At 37.9% G+C, this 25,609-nt stretch overlaps 1 protein-coding gene across 3 annotated transcripts in view; it reads right to left on the bottom strand.

Moving 5' to 3' along the window:
* Window positions 1-25,609, bottom strand: part of LOC102126093 (uncharacterized) — a 48,311-nt gene that overhangs the window by 11,013 nt on the left and 11,689 nt on the right. For 2 of the 3 annotated variants that reach the window (XM_045389163.2, XM_005549460.5), the window contains exons 2-3: window positions 12,389-12,515; window positions 11,794-11,889 (exon numbers count right to left, since the gene is read on the bottom strand). In XM_045389163.2, the coding sequence (XP_045245098.2) occupies window positions 11,794-11,889; window positions 12,389-12,515 (223 nt within the window). Of the gene's footprint in view, window positions 1-11,793; window positions 11,890-12,388; window positions 12,516-17,912; window positions 18,418-25,609 lie in introns of all 3 variants that reach the window. The other variant, XM_065541903.1, reaches the window with a different exon arrangement.

Raw genomic sequence — 25,609 nt, forward strand, 5'->3', positions numbered from 1 at the left:
CAATATTTGGCTCTCACTTATAAGTAAGAACATACAGTATTTGGCTTTCTGTTTTTCTCCATTAATTTACTTAAGATAATGGCTTTCAGCTGCATCAATGTTGCTACAAAGAACATAATTTTTTTTGGCTGTGTAGTATTTCACTGTGTATAGGTACCAAATATTCTTTATCCAATCCACCAGTGATGGGCAACTAGATTGATTTCATGTCATTGTTATTAAAGACAATAAAGTTTGAATTACTAGTATACAGTGAAAGCAATAACATTTTATGGAAAATGCATTATAATCATTCATAAAAAGCTTTGATATGAATAGGCACTTAAATAATACTGGACATACTTATTATGTCATTAATGTATAGCTGCTATTTTTGCACAAAATGTAAAGGTAAGACGACCTCTGGAAGCAAAGTATTACATTACTAAATAATATAAACAACACAAATACAGTACAATATTGTATGAAATAAAATAAACAATTAGAAATAAATTTATATAATCAATAGACAAAGTTTGAGAAAAGTTGATGAAAATGCTAGTAACTTTTTGTACACAGTAAACTTACACATATAAATCAAAGATTATAATATATGGTGTGCCTGTTAATTATCTAGTTCACGTTTTATATAACACATACATTTGAGCACATTACCTCAGAACTTGTGAAATTACAGGCATAGTTGTTATACAGCAAATCAGAAAGAAAAACATATACGACAATCCTAGTAGTCTTCATAGTAAAGAAGATTATAAATTATTTATAAATTGTAAGTAAGTTATTAAGAAATAGGTAAACTAGCCAGGCGAGGTGGCGGGCGCCTGTAGTCCCAGCTACTCGGGAGGCTGAGGCAGGAGAATGGCGGGAACCCGGGAGGCGGAGCTTGCAGTGAGCTGAGATCCGGCCACTGCACTCCAGCCCGGGCTACAGAGCCAGACTCCATCTCAAAAAAAAAAAAAAAACCAAAGAAATAGGTAACAATTTGGAATTTATTATATGCTGGAGAGTGTTCTAAGTAACCTATGGTATTAGTATTTTTTGGAATTCTGTGAGGTAAGTAGACAAAATCAACTATTCCACAGTAGAGGCATCTGTCATATAGAATTTACATTTCTAAGCTTAGTTCCTACTAAGAAAAATATACTTTTGAAGTGAAATAGATGTTTAGATTTTCTTGTACTTAATCAGATGCTTTGTGCTCTGATAAAAGTTCTCACTTTCAATTTCTGTATGATCAACTGACTGGAAATTATAAAGCAGAAAACGTATGATGTCTGTCCCGGGCCTCTCTCAAATCTCTTAACCAAATCTCAATGTCTCCCTACTCCTCTCACAGATGTCTAACATAACGCACAGATTTTTAAAAACAGCTTAAAAAGTAGTGGTCTTCAAAAATTTGCACAAATTTTCCAGATCCCTCAAAGCAATAGAAGAACAGTTAGATTATTTAGATCCTTACAGCATAAAAAGGAGTTGTCTCTCACTGTGAATGCACCAGCAGATTAAATGGATAAAAGACTTAAAGAATTCAAAAGCTTAATAAGCATACATCAAAAAATTGTCCTCCATGACAGTAAGAGGCTTCTCAAGAATCAATTCCATTAGAGAACAGCCTCCCAATCCACATTTTAAACTCTGGGTTTCTCCTTCACCTTTGGACCTTTCACATGTGTTATCTGCTAAATCATTCAGACCTATTTGAGTGTATGGCTATTCTTTTCACTCGCTTCCTAGTCCAGTAATATTTTCTATGCTGCAGAAGGTAACCAGGTCTAGCTTACAGACTTTGCAACACAACTTTTCTATCCTTCAACAGCAATTGGTCTAAGTAAAACACAATCAACTCCCAGTATTATCCTCAGGAGAAATCTAAAACAATGGATCTGTTTAAAGTTCTGATAAATAGGCCAGACACAGTGGCTCACACCTGTAATCCCAGCACTGTGGGAGGCTGAGGCAGGTGGATCACGAGGTCAGGAGATCAAGACAATTCTGGCTCACATGTGAAACCCCATCTCTACTAAAAATACAAAAAATGAGCTGGGTGTGGTTGCGGGTGCCTGTAGTCCCAGCTACTACTGGCGAGAATCTGGGAGGTGGAGCTTGCAGTGAGCTGAGATCAGGCCACTGCACTCCAGCCTGGGCGACAGCGAGACTCCATCTCAAAAAAAAAAATAAAATAAATTAAAATTTTTAAAAAAGTTCTGATTAATAGTCTCTCTCCCTTAATATGAAAATGATGGAGTAATGAGAATTAGTCTGTATCTGCTAGAAGAAAGGCAAATGTTGTTATAATACTAGAGGAATTGCCATGCCACAGTCATCTAGGGAAGCAAAAGATTATAGAATCTGAAAAGAAAATGAGGAAAAATCTCTTTAACTTAGAAATTACACACAAAAGTCCAAAGACATAACTGAGAACATGTTTGTGAAGCACTAAAAAATCTATAGCCTGGCTCATTGCCATAGCCATTCTTTAAGCAAGTCTTTAAATATTAGATTAGATGGCTGTTTTTAAGTTTCCAAATTTCATAAAAGCACATGACATAAAAGAAAAAAACAGGAAACATACCCCACTTGAAGAAATAAATTTCCAAAACTCAATCCTTAAGAAAAGAAGATCTTTGCATTATCTGACCAACATGTCAAAATAATGATACTAAGTATGCTCAATAACAAAAATAGAACACAGACAAAAAAAAGAACCCAGTAGAAATTGTAGAACAGGATGGGGTGACCAAGATGGCCGAATAGGAACAGCTCCAGCCTCCAGCTCCCAGCGTGAGTGACACAGAGGACGGATGATTTCTGTATTTTCAACTGAGGTACCGGGTTCATCTCACTGGGGCATGTCGGACAGTCGGAGCTATTCAGCGGGTACAGCCCAACCAGTGAGAGCTGAAGCAGGGCAAGGCATCGCCTCATCTGGGAAGCGCAAGGGGGAAAGGAATTCCTTTTCCTAGCCAAGGGAAACTGAGACACACAACACCTAGAAAATCGGGTAACTCCCACCCCAGTACTGCACTTTACCAAGGGTCTTAGCAAACGGCACACCAGAAGATTATATCTCACACCTGGCCCGGAAGGTCCCATGCCCACAGAGTCTCCCTCATTGCTAGCACAACAGTCTGAGATCTAACTGCAAGGTGGCAGGGAGGTTGGGGGAGGGGCGCCCATCATTGCTGAGGCTTAAGTAGGTAAACAAAGGCACCTGGAAGCTTGAATTGAGTGGAGCCCACCGCAGCTCAAGGAGGCCTGCCTGCCTCTGTACACTCCACCTCTGGGGACGGGGCATAGCTAAACAAAAAGCTGCAGAAACCTCTGCAGAGGCAAATGTCCCAGTCTGACAGCTTTGAAGAGAGCAGTGGTTCTCCCAGCATGGAGGCTGAGATCTGAGAATGGACAGATCCTGATCCCTGAGCAGCCAAACTGGGAAACATCCCCCACTAGGTGTAGACCGACACCTCACACCTCACACGGTGAGGTACACCCCTGAGACGAAGCTTCCAGAGCAAGAATCAGACAGCAACACTCGCTGTTCAGCATTATGTAGCCTCCGCTGCTGATACCCAGGCAAACATGGTCTGGAGTGGACCTCAAGCAAACTCCAACATACCTGCAGCTGAGGGTCCTCACTGTTAGAAGGAAAACTAACAAACAGAAAGGACACCCACACCAAAACCCCATCAGTACATCACCACCATCAAAGACCAAAGGCAGATAAAACCACAAAGATGGGGAAAAAGCAGGGCAGAAAAGTTGGAAATTCAAAAAATCAGAGTGCATCTCCCCCTCCAAAGCAACGCAGCTCATCACCAGCAACGGAACAAAGCTGGACGGAGAATGACTTTGACGAGTCGAGAGAAGAAGACTTCAGTCGATCAAACTTCTCAGAGCTAAAGGAAGAACTACGTACCCAGCACAAAGAAACTAAAAACCTTGAAAAAAGAATGGATGGATAACTAGAATAATCAATGCAGAGAAGACCATAAAAGAACTGATAGAGATGAAAAGCATGACATGAGAACTACATGACAAATGCACAAGCTTCAGTAACCAACTAGATCAACTGGAAGAAAGAGTATCAGTGATTGAAGATCAAATGAATGAAATGCGAGAAGAGAAGTGTAGAGAAAAAAGTGAAAAGAAATGAACAAAGCCTCTGAGAAATATGGGATTATCTGAAAAGACCAAATATACGTCTGACTGGTGTGCCTGAAAGTGACGAGGAAAATGGAACCAAGTTGGAAAACACTCTGCAAGATATCATCCAGGAGAACTTCCCCAACCTAGTAAGGCAGGCCAACATTCAAATTCAGGAAATACAGAGAACGCCACAAAGATACTCCTCGAGAAGAGCAACTCCAAGACACATAATTGCCAGATTCACCAAAGTTGAAATGAAGGAAAAAATGTTAAGGGCAGCCAGAGAGAAAGGTCGGGTTACCCACAAAGGGAAGCCCATCAGACTAACAGCAGATCTCTCGGCAGAAACTCTCCAAGCCAGAAGAGAGTGGAGGCTAATATTCAACATTCTTAAAGAAAAGAATTCTCAACCCAGAATTGCATATCCAGCCAAACTAAGTTTCATAAGTGGAGGAGAAATAAAATCCTTTTCAGACAAGCAAATGCTTACAGATTTTGTCACCACCAGGCCTGCCCTATAAGAGATCCTGAAGGAAGCACTAAATATGGAAAGGAACAACCGGTACCAGCCATTGCAAAAACATGCCAAAATGTAAAGTCCATCGATGCTAGGAAGAAACTGCATCAATTAACAAGCAAAATAACCAGTTAATATCATAATGACAGGATCAAGTTCACACATAACAATATTAACCTTAAATGTAAATGGACTAAACGGTCCAATAAAAGACACAGACTGGCAAATTGGATAAAGAGCCAAGACCCATCAGTTTGCTGTATTCAGGAGACCCATCTCACATGCAGAGACACACATAGGCTCAAAATACAGGGATGGAGGAAGATCTACCAAGCAAATGGAAAACAAAAAAAAAGCAGGGGTTGCAATCCTAGTCTCTGATAAAACAGACTTTAAACCATCAAAGATCAAAACAGACAAAGAAAGCCATTAAACTCATCAGGAAGAGCTAACTATCCTAATTATATATGCACCCAATACAGGAGCACCCAGATTCATAAAACAGGTCCTTAGAGACTTACAAAGAAACTTAGACTCCCATACAATAATAATGGGAGACTTTAACACCCCACTGTCAACATTAGACAGATTAACGAGACAGAAAGTTAACAAAGATATCCAGGAATTGAACTCAACTCTGCACCAAATGGACCTAATAGACATCTACAGAACTCTCCACCCCAAATCAACAGAATATACATTCTTCTCAGCACCACATCGCACTTATTCCAAAATCGACCACATAGTTGGAAGTAAAGCACTCCTCAGCAAATGTACAAGAACAGAAATTATAACAAACTGTCTCTCAGACCACAGTGCAATCAAACTAGAACTCAGGACTAAGAAACTCAATCAAAACCGCTCAACTATATGGAAACTGAACAACCTGCTCCTGAATGACTACTGGGTACATAAAGAAATGACGGCAGAAATAAAGATGTTCTTTGAAACCAATGAGAACAAAGATACAACATATAAGAATCTCTGGGACACATTTAAAGCAGTGTGTACAGGGAAATTTATAGCACTAAATACACACAAGAGAAAGCAGGAAAGATGTAAAATTGATACCCTAACATCACAATTAAAAGAACTTCGCAACTTCAGCACAGTCTCAGGATACAAAATCAATGTGCAAAAATCACAAGCATTCTTATACAACAGTAACAGACAAACAGCCAAATCATGAATGAACTCCCATTCACAATAGTTTCAAAGAGAATAAAATATCTAGGAATCCAACTTACACGGGATGCAAAGGACCCCTTTAAGGAGAACTACAAACCACTGCTCAGTGAAATAAAAGAGGACACAAACAAATGGAAGAACATACCATGCTCATGGATAGGAAGAATCAATATTGTGAAAATGGCCATACTGCCCAAGGTAATTTATAGATTCAATGCCATCCCCATTATGCTACCAATGACTTTCTTCACAGAATTGGAAAAAACTGCTTTAAAGTTCATATAGAACAAAAAAAAGACCCCACATTGCCAAGGGAATCCTAAGCCAAAAGAACAAAGCTGGAGGCATCATGCTACCTGACTTCAAACTATACTACAAGGCTACAGTAACCAAAACAGCACGGTGCTGGTACCAAAACAGAGATATAGACCAATGGAACACAACAGAGCCCTCAGAAATAACACCACACATCTACAGCCATCTGATCTTTGACAAACCTGACGAAAACAAGAAATAGGGAGAGGATTCCCTATTTAATAAATGGTGCTGGGAAAATTGGCTAGCCGTAAGTAGAAAGCTGAAACTGGATCCTTTCCTTACTCCTTATACGAAAATTAATTCAAGATGGATTAGAGACTTAAATGTTAGACCTAAAACCATAAAAACCCCAGAAGAAAACCTAGGTAATACCATTCAGGACATAGTCATGGGCAAGAACTTCATATCTAAAACACCAAAAGCAACGGCAACAAAAGCCAAAATTGACAAATGGGATCTAATTAAATTAAAGAGCTTCTGCACAGCAAAAGAAACTACCATCAGAGTGAACAGGCAACCTACAGAATGGGAGAAAATTTTTGCAATCTACTCGTCTGACAAAGGGCTAATATCCAGAACCTACAAAGAACTCAAACAAATTTACAAGAAAAAAACAAACAAGCCCATCAAAAAGTGGGCAAAGGATATGAACAGACACTTCTCAAAAGAAGACATTCATACAGCCAACAGTCACATGAAAAAATGCTCATCATCACTGGCCATCACAGAAATGCAAATCAAAACCACAATGAGATACCATCTCACACCAGTTAGAATGGCAATCATTAAAAAATCAGGAAACAACAGGTGCTGGAGAGGATGTGGAGAAATAGGAACACTTTTACACTGTTGGTGGGACTGTAAACTAGTTCAACCATTGTGGAAAACAGTGTGGCGATTCCTCAATGATCTAGAACTAGAAATACCATTTGACCCAGCCATCCCATTACTGGGGATATACCCAAAAGATTATAAATCATGCTGCTATAAAGACACATGCACATGTATGTTTATTGCAGTATTATTCACAATAGCAAAGACTTGGAATCAACCCAAATGTCCATCAGTGACAGACTGGATCAAGAAAATGTGGCAAATATACACCGTGGAATACGATGCAGTCATAAAAAAAGGAGGAATTCGTGTCCTTTGTAGGGACATGGATGCAGTTGGAAACCACCATTCTCAGCAAACTATCGCAAGAACAGAAAACCAAACACCACATGTTCTCACTCATAGGTGAGAACTGAACAATGAGATCACTTGGACACAGGAAGGGGAACATCACACAGCGGGGCCTATTGTGGGGAGGGGGGAGGGGGGAGGGAGAGCATTAGGAGATATACCTAATGTAAATGACGAGTTAATGGGTGCAGCACACCAACATGGCACATGTATACATATGTAACAAATCTGCACGTTGTGCACATGTACCCTAGAACTTAAAGTATAATAATAAAAAAATAAAAATATTTAAAAAAGAAATTGTGGAACAGAAAAATAATTGTTGAAAAATTTTGTAAAGCCACAACAGAATTAATGATCAGAAAACGAAAATCAGAAAACTAAAGACATGTTATTTATAGAGTCATGAAAAAAATAAAATAAAAAAACTTGAAAAACATCAACATGGAATATGTGACTTATTAGATACGATTAAGGAGACCAATATATTCATGAAAGGAGTCTTTGAAGAAGAATGCAAGGGAAAGTGGTAGAGAGGTGATTTGAAGAAAAAAGGGACTCATTAAAACTTCCTAAATTTCAAAGTGATGAAAAAAATCTGCTACCAACCAAGGATACTTAATGTGGGAGAAATTTACTTAAAACATAAGACAAAAATAAAGACTTTCTAAAATGAACCAAAGGTAAGCGTGTTCATTACCCCTAAAACAGTCTTATAAGAAATACAACATGGAGTCCATTATGTTGACAGACATGGTGGTTCACACCTGTAATTCCAGCAACTTTGTAGGCTGAGGCAGAAGAAGAAGCATTTTTGGCCAGGAGTTTGAGACCAGCCTGGGTGATATAGTGAGACCCCTTCTCAAAGAAGAGACCTTTATAATAATTTTGTTTTTCAGGGAGAGGGTTTTAAGACCTGCTAGAACTAAAGATTGACTGGAGTCATTTTGAAAAGGCAGGTCCTCATATAGGTGAAAAACTTGAAAACCCTTGGTCTTTGGCTACAGGCCAAGAAATGGTTCACCTATTTTGACTTGACTTAAAATTCTGTAGTGACTCCATAATCATCTCCAGCTTCTTCCAGCCATAGCCTAGGAGTGGTTCTGCACATCAGAGACCCAGAGAAAGATGCCTATTTGTGGTTATAGCAGTAGGTCTGCAGACTTCGGCCTTTACTGTGCTCTCTGAAACAGTTCAGTGACTCAGTTTCAGCAGTGATAGTCACAGTTTGTGGCAAGTTCTGCCAACCTAGGTACTCAAAGTGTTACTTGGGGAAATCCTGCCACATACTCAGTAAAAAACACACATCAGGCACACCGATACCAACTGTACTGCAGAACACTGCCCTAGTGCTGGCCCTGCAGATCAAAGTCCTGAAGGCAATTCAGTCTGCCAAGAAATAAGAGAGGATTAACAACTACCCAGGCTCCTGGTAACAAATCCACTAAAGGCAAACTCCACAACAGAACAAGAAGCAGCCATGTGACCCACGTATAACCCCTCTCCACTGCATACACAAAAAGATTCTATCAGCTAATTGACCCAAGAGAAGATTTGTACCTGCTGAAATTAGTCTAAAGAATTGGAAAATTTAGATTCAATAAATACCCTATTAAAATTCTAGTAAAATTTTTCAAAATTTTAATGTTAAAATTTATATGGAATTACAAAAAACATTGAATAGCCAAAGCAGTTTTGAGGATTAAAAACAAAGCTAGGGGCATGATACTTTCTGATTTTAAACTACATTTGAAGACTACTGTAATAAAAACAGGATGATCTGTGCATAAAAATGCACACCGGTATCAGTGGAGCAGAATGGAGAGCCCAGAAACAAATCCACTCATGTAAGATCAACTTATCTTGGACACTGAACCACTGAGAATGCTGAAAGTACAGTCTCTTCCATGCTTGGGGCTGGGAAAACTGAATATCCACAAGTAAAATAATAAAATTACACCACTTTTCTTACACTATATTTAAAAACTGACTAAATATAAAATAAGGACTCTAATGTATGACATAAATTCTTAATAATCTTAAAAGAAAACATATGAAGAAACCTTAATATTGGTCTTGAAGTGAATTTTTGGATACAACAGCAAAAGTACAGCAATAAAAGCAAATATAAACAAATTAAACTGATCAAATTAAAACACTTCTGCAGAACCAAGGAAAAACAGAATAAGAAAAACACATCTGATAAGTGGTTAGTATCAAAAATATATAAGAAACTCATGCAAATAAAAGGCAACAACTATAATAGTAATAATAACAAGATTTAAAAATAAGCCAAGGATTAAATAAATGTTTACTAATGAAAACATACAATTGGGCAACAGGTATATAGAAAGGTGCTCAATGTCACCAATCTGGCAGATGCAAATTAAATTCATTGTGAGATATTACTTTATACCTGTTAGGATTGCTAATATCAAGAAGAAGATTTATAACAAGCGTTGACAACAATATATTAAAGAAAAGATGCTGTACACTTTTGGTGACGTGGAATTTTCTAGAGACATTATGAAAACCAGTATGTAGGTTCTTTTAAAAAATATTTAATAGTACTACTATACAATTCAGCTATCTCATTTCTGCATATACAATAAATTTACTATCTCAAAGAAATACCTGCACCTCCACGTTCACTGAAACATTTTTCACAATTGTCAAGATATGAAAGCAGTCTCAAGTGTTTGTGGACACTGACTGCACAAAAAAAACCATGGTATATATACAAAATAGAATATTATTCAGCCATAAAAAATAATAAAACCCTGCCATTTCTACAACATGGATGGACCTCGATGACGTTATGCCAAGTGAAACATCACAGAAACAGAAAGACAAATACTGTATGATCTCACTTCTATGGAGAATATAATAAGGTTGGACTCCCAAGAGAAGAGAATACAGAGGTGAGTGCTAGGCCCTGGAGGTGAAGAAAGGGGAGTATGTTGTTCAAATGGTACAAATTTTCAGTTAAAGGACAAATAAGTTATGGTAACCTAAGGTACAGCTTTCTGAATACTGAAAGTAATACTGTTATGTATGCTGAAAACGTGCTGAGAGATCTTAATTGTTCTCACTACAAAAAAGGTAACTCGTAAGGTCATAAATGTGTTTTTTCATTAATTTAACTGTATTAATCATTTCATTATGTATACACATATAAAATCAATACATTGTATATAATACATAGGTATTCAATTATTATTTGTGAAAAAAATTCGCATTACTGGGATTATATGTGTGTGTCATACACATGCATATATAAATGTGTTTATATATATACATATGAATGACACAATCACAGTAAGCTTTATACTAAATAAAATCACAAAATGATGTCATTTAAAATTAAAATTAAAGTTAAAATTGAAGTTTAAAATGTACTCAGCACGCCAGACGCAGTGGCTCATGCCTGTAATCCCAGCACTTTGGGAGGCCGAGGCAGGCAGATCACCTGAGGCTGGGAGTTCAAGACCAGCCTGACCAACATAGAGAAACCCCGTCTCTACTAAAAATACAAAATTCTCCGGGTGTGGTGGCACATGCCTGTAATCCCAGCTACTAGGGAGGCTGAGGCAGAAGAATCGCTTGAACCTGGGAGGCGGAGGTTGCAGTGAGCCGAGATTGCGCCATTACACTCCAGCCCGGGCAACAAGAGCAAAACTCCGTCTCAAAAAATATATATATATATACTTAGCAATGTTTTAAGCTCCCCAGTGACATAGTATATTTAATAAATGTCTGAAGTAGATACATTGAACTACATTACATACAGTTGAGGAATTTGGCCATATTTACCAACATTTGTTTTTATAAGAATAACATTTTGACGTAACACAATTTTAGAGTTTGTTTCATTTAGGGAGATGCTTAGTGTTTTGATATAATTACTGAGTATACATTTCTGTAAAATCACATTTGAAGGCTCCATAGAACAGAAAATTATAAAGCAGGAAGCATACATCTTTTTGTGGTGTTCCTGGAATTTCTGATCCAAATTACAATATCACCAAAACTTATATATTTAGACATTATCCAAAAAGAGAACTTAAAAAATGGTTTAATATAGAGTTTCTCAAAAATACAGATATTGCTGTTTCCCCAAAGCAATGGAAAAGCAGTCAAATCACCCATTTTCTTTTAAGCCATGAAAGACTTTCATTACTGTAAACTAAAAACAAAAACAAAACAACACACACACACATACACACACACACATTACTGAAGGGGAAGTACAGTGCTTGGAAAATTCACAAGAATGGGACAAAAAATGTCCCTATGTTAAAGCAAGAGAAAGAAATGAAGGCTTCTCAGAAACTATTTCCACTGGAGCAGAGTTTCTGAAAGCATGTTTAAAGGTCTGGCTTCCTCTTTGACATTGGGTTCCGTCATTTGTGTCATTTGCTTCATTTACTCCCACCTACCTGGATGTTTGACTACTGCCTCCTGTCTCTTCACTTTCCAGGGCTCTTTTCTTTGCTCCAGACAGGTCATCAAGTCTGGCTTAAAGATAGCAAGACCTGTTTTATTAGAAAAAAATAACATGACTCTTGCTAGGATAATCCGATTACCAATCTAGTACTGTGCTCAGTAGAGAAGAAAGAACATTATAGAAGACTCTAGAAAATTAATTTAAATATACTGTTTCCTAACAGAGACTTTAGAATATTTAGAAAGTATTTTAAATTTGTGCTTCTTAGCTCTATTGCCCAGTAATACTGAATCAAAAATCAGCGTGAAAAATGCATTTTTAGGTGTGGGTAACAATATTTCATGCTACTAAATTTCTGATATCACCACTAATTTAGACTGAAGTATACAGATGAGCTCAAAAAAGGGAAAGATTAATGTTAAGATGAAACATCTTGAAGATTATATTTTCTACCTCAACAGATACCCAATTTTTTCTTTTTGAAGCAGGATTCTGAAACTTATTTATGCAAAGCAGAACCTCAAAAAAAAAAAAAAAAAAAAAATATTTAATGTAGAATATGAGTTGTATATTGAAGTTATTCTCACCCAAGGAGACCAGGTTTCTGTAGTTCTCTAACATCACATCCCTATACAAACACTGCTGAGCAGAGTCCAGGCATTCCCACTCTTCTGGGGAGAATTCTATGGCCACATCCCTGAATGTCAACACTCCCTGGAAAACAAAACATATTTACCAAGTGACCATAGAAAGAATTCTTGATTTGACATCAGGTAAAATGAGAGTAAAGAGAGCTGGTTCTGACTTATATGAGTTACTGGAGTTATTCAATAGGATACTTTCTAGCACAGAAATATTCTCTACTGTATTTTTACCTCTGAGAAAAGATGGAATAAGATCATGAAACCAGTGTATGTGCAATACTTTTCTTGGTGATACTGTATAAAATAAAGGACATTAACACAGGCATGTACATTTCTTAATGCTATATTTACATAATCCAAGTTAAGCTGTCTATAGTTCCCATATGGAAACTTCATGGTGAAGTAAAAGCATACTTCTCAAATCTTATTGTGTACAGCAATGAACAGGAGATCTTGTTAAAACCTAGATTTTGACTCTGAAGATCTAGGGCAAAGCTTGAGTTTTCAAATTTCTAAGAAGTTTGCCAGTGATATTACTGCTTCTAGCCCAAGAATATTTTGTCAAAAATTCAGTAAGTGGCACAGCCTAGGTTTTTAGTTTATTTGACCAGTAAAGAGAGATGAGAGCCTTCATTTTCCATAGCAAGCTATATGCAAAGAGAAGGTAAGAAGAAAGAAGAGCTATCAGATTAAATATGGTTTAATCTTGTTCTTGCATATCACTTGATAAAACTCCCCAAGGTACCTATCAATAATAAAGAGAAAAATAATTAACTCAAGTGAAAAATATCTGTCAGAGAGCATATTTACCAAGTAAATAAAGATCAACTATATTAAAAGAAATTTGTATCAGGTGCTGATTAACAAAGGATACAAGACTACTGTGCTATTATTAACATTAACATAAAAAGGGTCAACTTAATATGAGTCTAGTCATGAAGAAACACCAGTTTTAAGCAAAATTTAAGCTACAAATATCTCCCATGTTCTGTAATCTCTAATTTTTGGTTAAACTTTTTTTTTTTTTAAACTTTAAGTTCTGCGATACATGTGCAGAACGTGCAGGTTTGTTACACAGGTATACATGTGTCATGGTAGATTGCTGCTCCTATCAACCCATCATCTAGGTTTTAAGCCCCACATGCATTAGGTATTTGTCCTAATGCTCTCCCTCCCCTTGCCCCCATCTGCTAACAGGCTCTGTTGTGTGATGTTTCCCTCCCTGTGTTCATGTGTTTTCATTGTTCAAATCCTACTTATGAGTGAGAACATGCCGTGTTTGGTTTTCTGTTCCTGTAAGTTTGTTAGTTTGCTGAGAATGATGGTTTCCAGCTTCATCCACATCCCGGCAAAGGGCACGAACTCATTCTTTTTTATGGCTGCAGAGTATTGCATGGTGTATATGTGCCACATTTTCTTTATCCAGTCTATCATTGATGGGCATTTGGGTTGGTTGCAAGTCTTTGCTATTGTAAATAGTGCTACAATAAACATACGTGTGCATGTGTCTTCATAGAATGATTTATAATCCTTTGGGCATATACCCAGCAATGAGATTGCTGGGTCAAATGGTATTTCTGGTTCTAGATCCTTGAGGAGTCACCACACTGTCTTCCACAATGGTTGAACTAATTTACACTCCCACCAACAGTGTAAAAGCGTTCCTATTTCTCCACATCCTCGCCAGTATCTGTTTCCTGACTTTTTAATGCTTGCCATTCTAACTGGTGTGAGATAGTATCTCATTGTTGTTTTGATTTGCATTCCTCTAATGACCAGTGATGATGAACTTTTTTTTGTTTCTTGGCTGCATAAACGTCTTCTTTTGAGAAGTGTCTGTTCACATCCTTCGCCCACTTTTTGATGGGGTTGCTTTTTTCTTGTAAATTTGTTTAAGTTCCTTGTAGATTCTGGGTATTTGCCCTTTGTCAGATGGATAGATTGCAAAAATTTTCTCCCATTCTGTAGGCTGCCTGTTCACTCTGATGAAAGTTTCTTTTGCTATGCGGAAGCTCTTTAATTATATCCCATTTGTCAATTTTGGCTTTTGTTGCCATTGCTTTTGGTGTTTTAGTCATGAAGTCTTTGCCTGTGCCTATGTCCTAAACAGTACTGCCTAGGTTTTCTTCTAGGGTTTTCACGGTTTTAGGTTTTACATTTAACTCTTTAATCCATCTTAATTTTTGTATAAGGTGTAAGGAAGTGGGGGTCCAGTTTCTGTTTTCTGCATATGACTAGTCAGTTTTCCAAGCACCATTTATAAGTAGGGAATCCATTCCCCATTGCTTATTTTTGTCAGGTTTGTTGAAGATAAGATGGTTGTATATGTGTGGTGTTATTTCTGAGGCTTCTGTTCTGTTCCATTAGTCTAGATATCTGTTTTGGTACCAGTACCATGCTGTTTTGGTTACTGTAGCCTTGTAGTATAGTTTGAAGTAAGGTAGTGTGATGCCTCCAGCTTTGTTCTTTTTGCTTAGAATTGCGTTGGCTATATGGGCTCTTTTTTGGTTCCATATGAAATTTAAAGTTTTTTTTCTAATTCTGCGAAGAAAATCAATGGTAGCCTGATGGGAATAGCATTGAATCTATAAATTACTTTGGGCAGTATTGCCATTTTCATGATATTGATTCTTCCTATCCATGAGCATGGAATTTCTTTTCCATTTGTTTGTGTTCTCTTATATTTCCTTGTTTTAGCATCCTAGAGAGGAAGTCTCTTCTGTTTTTTATTCAGAACTTTCTGAGTTATCCTTGGCAATAAAGACCATTCTCGTTAAAAGTGCATTTTTTTAAAGCAGTTTTGCTTAGATTTAATGGAAGCTAAACAGTACATGGTCTCCTTCTTCACTGATAACCAAGGACCTGATCCCATCTCAAACAAGAATCTTGGGCCTCCACACCTTTCCATGTTCGACAGCCGCAAAAGAAACATTTGTAATGTTGCCGGTATAAATTCATGGTGACAATATTTTCATAGTTTATTAAAAGCTGGGATGTAGAGAATAAGGAGAAGACTCGGGTATATAAGGAAAAAGTATTTCTCAAAGTCCCTTGACTATCATGAGAATAAAAAGTGAAAAAGGAGTTAAACTGATAAGGCAAAACAACACAAGTAGAGTGTTGCGGGAAGTCAGGGACCCTGAATAGTGGGACCAGCTGGAGTCGCGGCAGAGGAACATGAATTGTGAAAACTTCATGGACATTTATCAGTTCCCAAATAATACTTTTGTAATTTCTTATGCCTGTCTTTAACCTCTTAATCCTGTTATCTTCGTAAGCTGAGAATGTATGTCACCTCAGGACCACTGTGATAATTGTGTTAACTGTACAAATTGATTGTAAAACATGTGTGTTTGAACAATATGAAATCAGTGCACCTTGAAAAAGAACAGAATAACAGCAATTTTTAGGGAAAAGGGAAGACAACCATACGATCTGACTGCCTGCAGGGTGCAGCAAAAAGAGCCATATTTTTCTTCTTGCACAGAGCCTATAAACGGACGTGCAAGTAGGAGATATCACTAAATTCTTTTCCTAGCAAGGAATATTAATATTAATACCCTGGGAAAGGAATGCATTCCTGGGGGAAGGTCTATAAACGGCAGCTCTGGGAGTGTCTGTCTTATGTGTTTGAGATAAGGACTGAGATACACCCTGGTCTCCTGCAGAACCCTCAGGCTTATTAGGGTAGGGAAAAACTCCACCCTGGTAAATTTGTGGTCAGACCAGTTCTCTGCTCTCCAATCCTGTTTTCTGTTGTTTATCAAGACAACATGTGCACAGCTGAACCTAGACCCTTATCAGTAGTTCTGTTTTGCCTTTTGTCCTGTTCCCTCAGAAGCAGCTGATCTTTTTTCTGCTTTTTGCCTTTTGAAGCATGTGATCTTTGTACCTACTCCCTGTTTTATACCCCCTCCCCTTTTGAAACCCTTAATAAAAACTTGCTGGTCTGAGACTCAGGTGGGTATCAGTCCTACTGATATGTGATGTCAACCCCGATGGCCCAGCTGTAAAATTCCTCTCTTTGTACTCTTTCTCTTTATTTCTCAGCTGGCTGACACTTATGGAAAATAGAAGGAACCTATGTTGAAATATTGGGGGCGGGTTCCCCCGATAGTAGAGAAGTAAACATTTGCAAGTTCTACACACATAATATTTCAGAGAAGAAGTGGACACGGTCTCTGACCTGAGACACATGCACCTCAGAATAAGCCATTTCTTTCCTTTTCTCCTTCTCTGTGATCCCTTCCCAGGTGTGATTATCTGCACAAATTACACCTGTTTCTTGAGAATATGCCTTTGAAGCATGAGCAAAACTCCTTCCCCCAAAGCAACCACACCCACAGGCAGAAGGACCTAGAATTGCAGATAAAGTCTGCCTTTGTCCTTTAACACAAGAGAGTATCAGAACCAGTAAAGTCCTACATAAAAGCCAAAATGTGAGTTTCCCCTTTTCAACACTCAGTTGCCCTTCTCTGCCATAGATGCCAGCAATTTCTACTGCAGCAATGGGAATATGGGCCGCACTGACCTGCCCCTACCAAACCCAAGCAGAGTAGTCACTATGATCTTCATTTGGAACTAAAGCTAAACTCACCTCTTGTGAATGTATCTGAAAGCACTCATGGTTGACCCTGGGCTCACCTTAGCCTCACATGCGGCACTTAATTCAAACAACATGGCTACAGGGGAAGTGGAGCAAGATGACTAAAAAACATCCTCCAGCAATCATCCCCCAGATAAAACACCAAATAGAATGACTATCCCAATAAGAAGCATCTTCATAAGAGCAAAAACTCTGGGGAGTGATCACAGGACCTAGTTTTAGCATCAAAGAGGCACTGAAGAGGGTAAAAAAGAAAGCCATTAATTGCCAACAGCAGCCCTCCTCCATTCCCTGGCAGTGCAGCTTGGCAGAGAGAAAATCCATGTGCTTACAGAAGGGAGAGTGCAGTGATTGTGAGAGCTTGCAGTAAAACTCAGTGCTGCCTGTCACAGCAGAAAGCAGCATGGGGCAGAATTCAGCTAGAGCCTACAGAGGGAGCACTCAGACTAGCCCTAGTCAGAGAGGAATTGTCCATTTCAGTAATCAAAACCTGAGTTTCAGGTAGCCCCACCACCATGGGCTAAAGCACTCTGGGGTTCTAAATAAACTTGAAAGGCAGTCTAAGAGCCACTGGGTGCTTTGCTAGGCTCAGAGCCAGAAAACTCGAAGTGCATGTGACCTTGTGAGATGTCAACTGGGATGGCCAAGAAAGTGCCTGCATTACCGTTACCCCAGGTATAGGCAGTGCAGTTCACAGCTCCAGGAGAAAATCTTTCTACTTGAGGAAAGGGGAGAGAAGAGTAAAAAAAACTTTGTCCTGCAACTGGGACATCATCTCAGCCATAGTAGAATACATCACCAGAAAAAGCCCTGAGGCCCCCATTCTAGGACTTAGTTTCTGAGTGACAGTACTAGACATACCCTGGGCCAGAAGAGAACACACTGCCTTGAAGGGAAGATACCAGTTCTGGCAGATTCATCACCTGCTGACTAAAGAGCCCTTGGGCCACGAATAAACATCAGCAGTAACCAGGTAGTACTTGCTGCATCCCTTCAGGGGGTGAGACCCAGTGCAGTGCAATCCAAGCTGTGGCCGCCATGTGGAGAGACTCCTGCTTGAGGAAAAGAGAGAGAAGAAGAAGAGACTTTGTCTTGAAGCTTGATTACCAGCTCGGCCATAGTAGGGTGGCTGTAACAAGACAGCTCCTGAAGTCTCTGATTTCGGGCCTTGGCTCCTGGATGACATTTCTGGAACTATCCTAGGCCAGAAAAAAACTCACTTCCCTGAAGCCAAAGAAACAGGCCGGGCAGAGTTCACCACAAGCTGACCGAAGATCCCTTAGGTCTTCACTGGATATCAGCAGTAGCCTGGAAGTACTTGCTGTTGGTTCTGGGTGCTGGTGGTCATGGGGAGTGGTTTCTTATGCTTGAGAAAGGAGAGAAAAGAGTAGGAAGGATGTTGTCTCATGGCCTCAGTGCCAGCAAAGCCACAGCAGAATAGGGCACCAAGTAGATTCCTAAGGTTTCTGACTCCATGTTCTTGCTACCAAATGGCATTTTGCTCTCCCCAGCCCAGGGTGGGTAACAGAGCTCACTGCGCTGAGGGAAAGGACATGAGACTGGCTGGATTCACCACCTCCTGAAGAGAAACTGGGTCTTGAGTGAATATCTGCAGTAGCTAGGTAGTGGTCACTGTGGGCCTTATGTGAGAGCCAGTCCTTTGCTGGCTTTGGGTCTGACTTAGTGTAGTCTTAGTGATGGTGACCACAGGGGTGCTTGTGTTACACCCATCCCAGCTCCAGGCAGCTCAGCATGGAGACAGAGAAAGATTCCATTTATTTGGCAGAATGTAAAAAAATAGAAAAAGAGTCTGCCTGGTAACCCACAGACTCTCTTGGATCTTACCTATGACCACCAAAGTGGTACCTCTACAAGTCTGCAAGCATCACCATGTTATTCAGGTTGGGGTGTCCCCTAATGCAGATATGACTGCAATGATCAAAGACTTAGATTACAACACTCAATTCCCTTTGAATACTTGGAAAGCCTTTCTAAGAAGGACAGGTATTAAAAAGCCCAGAATGCCCAGACATCAATGAACATCCACAAAGACTATTCAGGAAAACACAACCTCATTAAATGAGCTAAATAAGGTACTAGTGTGCAAATCCTAAGAGAGAGAGATATGTAACCTTTCAGACAGGAAATTCAAAAAAGCTCAGCAAAATTCAAAATAACAACAACAACAACAAAAATTCAGAATCTGATCCAATAAATTTGATAAATTAAAATCATTTTGAAGAATCTAGCAAAAATTCTGGTGCCGAAAATTCAAATGACATTGAAGAATGCATTAGAGTCTCTCAACAGCAGAATTGACCAAGCAGAAGAAAGAATTAGTAAGTCTGAACACATGTTATTTGAAAAGATACAGTCAGATGAGACAAAAAAAAAAAAAAGCCTCAAGAGGGCAACACTAAGAAATACGGCCTTAAAGAGGAGGTAGAGAAAAAGTTCTGGGTAGAAAGTTTATTCAAACGGATAAGGAGAACTTCCCATACCTAAAAAAAAAAAAAAAAAAAAGTATTAGTATTCAAGTACAAGAAGGTTATAGAATACCAACCACAATTCACTTAAGTATGACGACCTGAAGATCTTTAATAAAACTCTCAAAGGTCAAAGATAAAGGATTCTAAAAGCAGCAAGAGAAAAGAAACAAACAACATTCAAACAAGCACCAATATGTTTGACAGTGGACTCTTCAGTGGAAATCTTACAGGCCAGAACTTTCATCCTAGAATACATCCAGCAAAAATATCCTTCTACCATTAAAAAAAAAAAAAAAAAAAAAAAGACAAACAAGCTGAGATTTTAACACCCCCAGACCTGTCCCACAAAAAATGCTAAAGGTAGTTCTTCAATCTAAACAAACAGGACATTAATGATCAATAAGAAAACGTCTGGTACAAAACTCACTGGTATATGAAGGACACAGACAAAGACAAAATTTTCTAGCACTATAAATGTGGTGTGTAAACTACTCATATTTTGAGAAGACTGAAAGATTAGTCTATAACTACTTGTAATTATTAAAAATAATAACTCTCTACCTCAAGGCCATAACTCATATTTCTACTTTTGAGGCATTTATAGTTATTAAACATACTAACCACAACAAGTTTAAGACATAGACAGTATAAGATATAAATACAAACAATAAAATGTTAAAAAGTTGGGAGATAAACTGTAGTTTTTATTAGTTTTCTCTTTGCTTTCTTGTTTGTTCATTTTTACAATAAGTGTTAAGTTGCCATCAGTTTAAAATAATGGGTTGTAAGATGTTATCTGCAACCCTCATGGTAACCTCAAATAAAAAAAACCTGTAATAGACATGCATACATAAAATCAAAAAATTAAAACATACCACTAGAAAGAATCATCTTTACTAAAAGAAAGACAGGATGAATGGGAGAGCGAAAAGTAGACAGAAAAGAACACAAAACAACAAGAAATCAGATAACAGAATGGCAGGTGTCTTTATTTATTAATAACAACACTGAATATAAATTAACTCCCCAATCAAAAGACACAAATTGGCCAAATGGGTTAAAACAAACAAACAAAAAAACCCAAGACCTGACACTTTGTTTCTTACAAGACATACACTTCACCTATGAAGGCACAAAGACTGAAAATAAAGGGACAGAAAGACATTCCATGCAAATGGAAACCAAAAAAGAGGAATAGCTATGTTAAATAAAACAGACTTCAAGACAAAAACTATAAAAAGAGACAACGAGAGTTATTATAATAAAGTGGCCAATTCAGCAAGAGAATACAACAACTGCAAATTTATATGCACCTAACACTGGAGAACTCAGATACATGAAGCAAATATTAGAGCTAAAGAGAGAGAGATCAACCCCAATACAACAGAGACTTCGACAACTCACTTTCAGCAGGAGATAGATCATCCAGATAGTAAAATCAACAAATAAACATTGAACTTAATCTATACTGTGAACCAAATAGACCTAAAAGACATTTACAAAGCATTTCATCAAAAAGCTACAGAATACAAATGCTACACTTCAGTCCCTGAATTATTCTCAAGGATAGACCATGAGTTAGGTCACAAAATAACTCTTAAAATAATCTCCCCCCAAAATGTGATTATATCAAGTATTTTCTCTGACAATAATAGAATAAAACTAATAATCACTAACAGAAAAAACTTTGGAAACTATACAAACAGAGAAATTAAAATATGCTCCTGAGTGACTAGTGGGCCAATAAGGAAATTAAGAAAAAAATTTAAAATGTTCTTGAAACAAATGAAAATGAAAACGTAACAAAACTATGAATACAATGAAAGAATACTAAGAAGGTTTATAGCAGTAAGTGCCTACATCAAAACAGTTAAAAAAATCTCCAAATAAACTAATGATGTATCATACAGAACTAGACAAGAGCAAACCAAACCCAAAATTAGAAGAAAACAGTAAAAACTATAGCAGACATAAATGAATATAAAACCAAAAAATCAAAAGAAACATAATGAAAAGTTAGAATTTTCTGAAAAGGTAAAATTTACAAAACATTAGCCCATTGGCTAAAGATTTGAGATTCAGGGTCCCATGGTGTTGAAATTACTTTCAGGTCTGAAGGTGCCAAGTGCATTGAAAGATGGAGCTGGAATGGTTGATTGCTGTGCTGTGAAGCTATTTTTCTACAAATCTGGCTGAACTGCTCTGGAAGGGACTGTGTATTAAAAATACGCAGATAAATACTCTGCCTGCAGATTTTGGGGCAAGCCAAAGAGAGAAAAGCCTCTCTGAACTAAAGCCTTGTGAATACCTCCTGTGTTTATATCCTGTCTGGTAATTCTGTACAGTGTTTGGGAAACATAATTAAAAACAAAATTATCTCCAACCTCAGAGATACTCTAAAATGGTAGAAGACAAAGAAAATTATTTATTTTTACATAATTAAACCACAATGTGACATCCATCATAGGCAATCTGCTGAGATTACAAAAGCAGAAATAAAAATCACCATATTTAGTCTAAGTAGAAGACTTAACAGCATAATTTGTCATATATAGTTCATCCTAAATTAACTGGGCAATTGAGAAGCCTATATGTATATTGGGTATATTCAATGAAAATTTAAATTGGCTATATTCAAAAGCAAAATAAGCTTTCCTTGACTTCACAATATTTTATGAATTTACCTACCGTCCGACAGAAAGGTAAACCATTTACATTTCAATACAATGGTTTCCAGATCCTACAGAAAGACATTTCTAAGTTAAAAGACTGACAAAGTCCTATTTACCTATTTAAATGATGTACATATATTTAATAGACAAAATAAATTTACATATAAAATTTTTCTAAAATTAATGTTTTAAAAGGAGAGCAAAATGCCTTATCTTCAACTTGGATAATTAAGTCTGGTATTTCTAATTTGTATTTGCCCTTACAACAGCCAAGTCTAAGGCCATGACCTTGAATTCATGGACATCTGATTTCCAGTAGGCATCTGAATCAGGCACCCGAGGAGTGGTATTGGGTATAATTTTTCACATGAAAGAGGGTTTAGTCAGCAAGTAAAGGCAGAAGAAAGATGCTATGAAGAACTGTTAATGTGAAATAATCTGAATAATCAACAAAGCCTCAAAATCCAATCTTAGAGTTTATTCAAGTGAAAAGTTAGAAACAGTCACCCAGGAGACAATAGCTCTAGTGAAACGAGATGAGTGCTTCATAGCTGAAAGTCAAGTTCTTATTTCTACAGGCAAAAACAAAGAAATTGAACAAGATGACAAAGTTTTCTATACAAGCCTGGTTTAAGATTTGTAAAAAATTAATCGGTTACAGTGTATTTTTCCAACTTTTTTTTTTTACAACTGGTTTTTCTTTCCTTTTCAACCTAAGAGTGTATTTTAACATTTCATCTTAAGACAGTGCAATAGCCACAGGTAAGAGGGAGGTTAATCTACAATAAAAGTCAATGGTGAAGGGGAAAGAGGTCTTCCATGGGGCACTTCAGCCATTTACAACACCTGACAAAAGAATGCAGATGTAGAAGTAAGTGTAATCCATAAACAGAAAAAACAAAGGTGACAGCTGCCTTGTTACAGCTGCCTGTCACATTACCCAGATCTTGTATTTACATTCCTTTAAGGCCCGGAATAATTTAGAGTTATCAAACAGCTTAAATTTTGAATTATTTAGTTTCACAGGACCTATGGGCAGGGGACAGTCCTGAGTTAGGGGAAAGACTAATTTGTGTTACAGATAGTGACTCAGAAACAGTTAGGCTCTGGCTTATTTCTGTGTCTATGCAGGTAGAAGGGACTGTGATCAGGTGACTCAGAAGCCCAGTTGACTGGATGGAGCAGATCATAGCCACAGATTTAGGATCTGGGGACAGGGATAAGTCTAAAGTCCTCTAGGCACCTGTATTTGGCTGAAAACTCTAGGGCAAAGAAAATTTAGATGCAATTTGTGAGCATGGAGATTTGTCCTAAGAGGTGTGTGAGCACATTATTACATAGTGTGCATGTGTCCGGGGCGGGGGGGTGGGGCAGAATCTCATACTGGTAGCTAAATGGGAGAAGGAATCTGCTCTCATAACTCATTTCCTATGTGTCCTCAGTTCCTGTTGATCTTGGGGGAAACATGGAATCACAGAACAATTTACAGTGTGACAGTGTGTGTGCAGTAGAACAGAACCTCCCTTTTCTGAGACACCTGGAGCCTCCCTTCAGCCCAGGGCCTGCCTGACACATGCTGAGTGACTCACAGGCACACATGTGTCCTTGGCTCCTCTTATGTTATTTGTTGTAGATGATGGACCCAAGTGTCAAAAACATCAGCAAAACAACTCCATTTCCTTTTGAGTAACTCAGGGCATATTGTCAGAAATTATTATAGCATGAGCATGAAGATATATATTTATCCCAGTTTTGTTGGAAAATGAACGAATTAAAAAAAAAAAGAACAAATCAGCAACAATGGATATGTGGTAGGAATAGATGGAAGACTTTGGCAATGATGCCGTGAATCTATATTTTATAATATATAAGTAACAAAGCAGAACATAATTGCATTAACAGATAAGATTATGTTGTTTTCAAATAGTTTGGGTGTGTTTACCATGAATTTTTGTACCACAAATACCCCTGCTTTTAGGTATTTATTTTCTTACTTTTTTAAAAAAATCAACTTTTGGCCGGGCATGGTGGCTCACGCTTGTAATCCCAGCACTTTGGGAGGCTGAGGTGGGCGGATCACGAGGACAGGAGATCGAGACCACTGTGAAACCCCGTCTCTACTAAAAATACAAAAAATAAATTAGCCGGGCATGGTGGCGGGCGCCTGTAGTCCCAGCTACTCGGGAGGCTGAGGCAGGAGAATGGCGTGAACCCGGGAGGCGGAGCTTGCAGTGAGCCGAGATCGCGCCACTGCACTTTAGCCTGGGCGACAAAGCTAGACTCTGTCTCAAAATAAATAAATAAATACATACATACATAAATACACAAATAAACTTTTAAGTTCTGGGGTACATATGCAGGATGTGCAGGTTTGTTACATACCTGTGTGTCATGGTGCCTTGCTGCCCAGATCAACCTCTATCATCCAGGTACTAAGCTCAGCACCCATTAGCTGTTCTTCCTGACTCTCTCCCCACCCCCTGACAGGCCCCAGGGTATGTTGTTCCCCCAATGTGTCCAAGTTCTCATCGTTCACTTCCACTTATTAGTATGAGAGGATGCAGTGTTTGGTTTTCTGTTCCTGTGTTAGTTTGCTGAGAATAGCAGCTTCCAGCTCCATCCATGTCCCTGTCAAGGACATGATCTTTTTCCTTCTTATGCCTGCATAGTATTCCATGGTATATATCTACCACATTTTCTTTATCCAGTCTACTTTTGAAAGCGATTTGGGTTAATTCCATGTCTTTGCTATTATGAATAGTATTTTTTTGTTTGTTTATTTTAGGTGGCCCTAGAAAGGCCTTACTAAGAATTAGGAAGTTTTAATAAGTAATAGAGAGTGACTAAGCAGTTTTGTAAAGAGTAAACAGAAAGATGTACATTTTTTATAGAATTAAAATGTTGATGGTCCTACTAAACTATTATCTAAACTATTCCAATAACTGACATATTCTTATTACTGTTATTTCAGTTAATTACACTAATAAATATTTTAATTTTCAAGTCAGGATATTACTTCTGTCTCTTAACATACTCAACAATAAAATAAATAATCTGTAATTATTATTATTTCTATTTCACAAATGAAAGCTGTGAGACACAAAGAGTCTGTGTAACTTATAAAAGTTGACTTTTTAATTGGGGGAATAAGTTTCAGGCCCTTTTTAAAGCCAACTTTCTTCTCTATTAGACGTCTTTTGTCACATTCTCAGCCGTAATTTTAGAAATGTCTATATCTTCACTCCTGTTCATACTGTATTTTGATGTCACAAGTTACTATCTTAACACTTCCTAGAACAGTGCCTGGCCTTATCAAACATGATTCCCAAAGGAAAAAAATAAAAACACGATTTCTATTTGTAGATGATACACTATACCTAGAAACCCAAGCGATTCA

The sequence above is a fragment of the Macaca fascicularis genome, chromosome 3, assembly GCF_037993035.2.
Source record: "Macaca fascicularis isolate 582-1 chromosome 3, T2T-MFA8v1.1".
Taxonomy (NCBI): domain Eukaryota; kingdom Metazoa; phylum Chordata; class Mammalia; order Primates; family Cercopithecidae; genus Macaca; species Macaca fascicularis.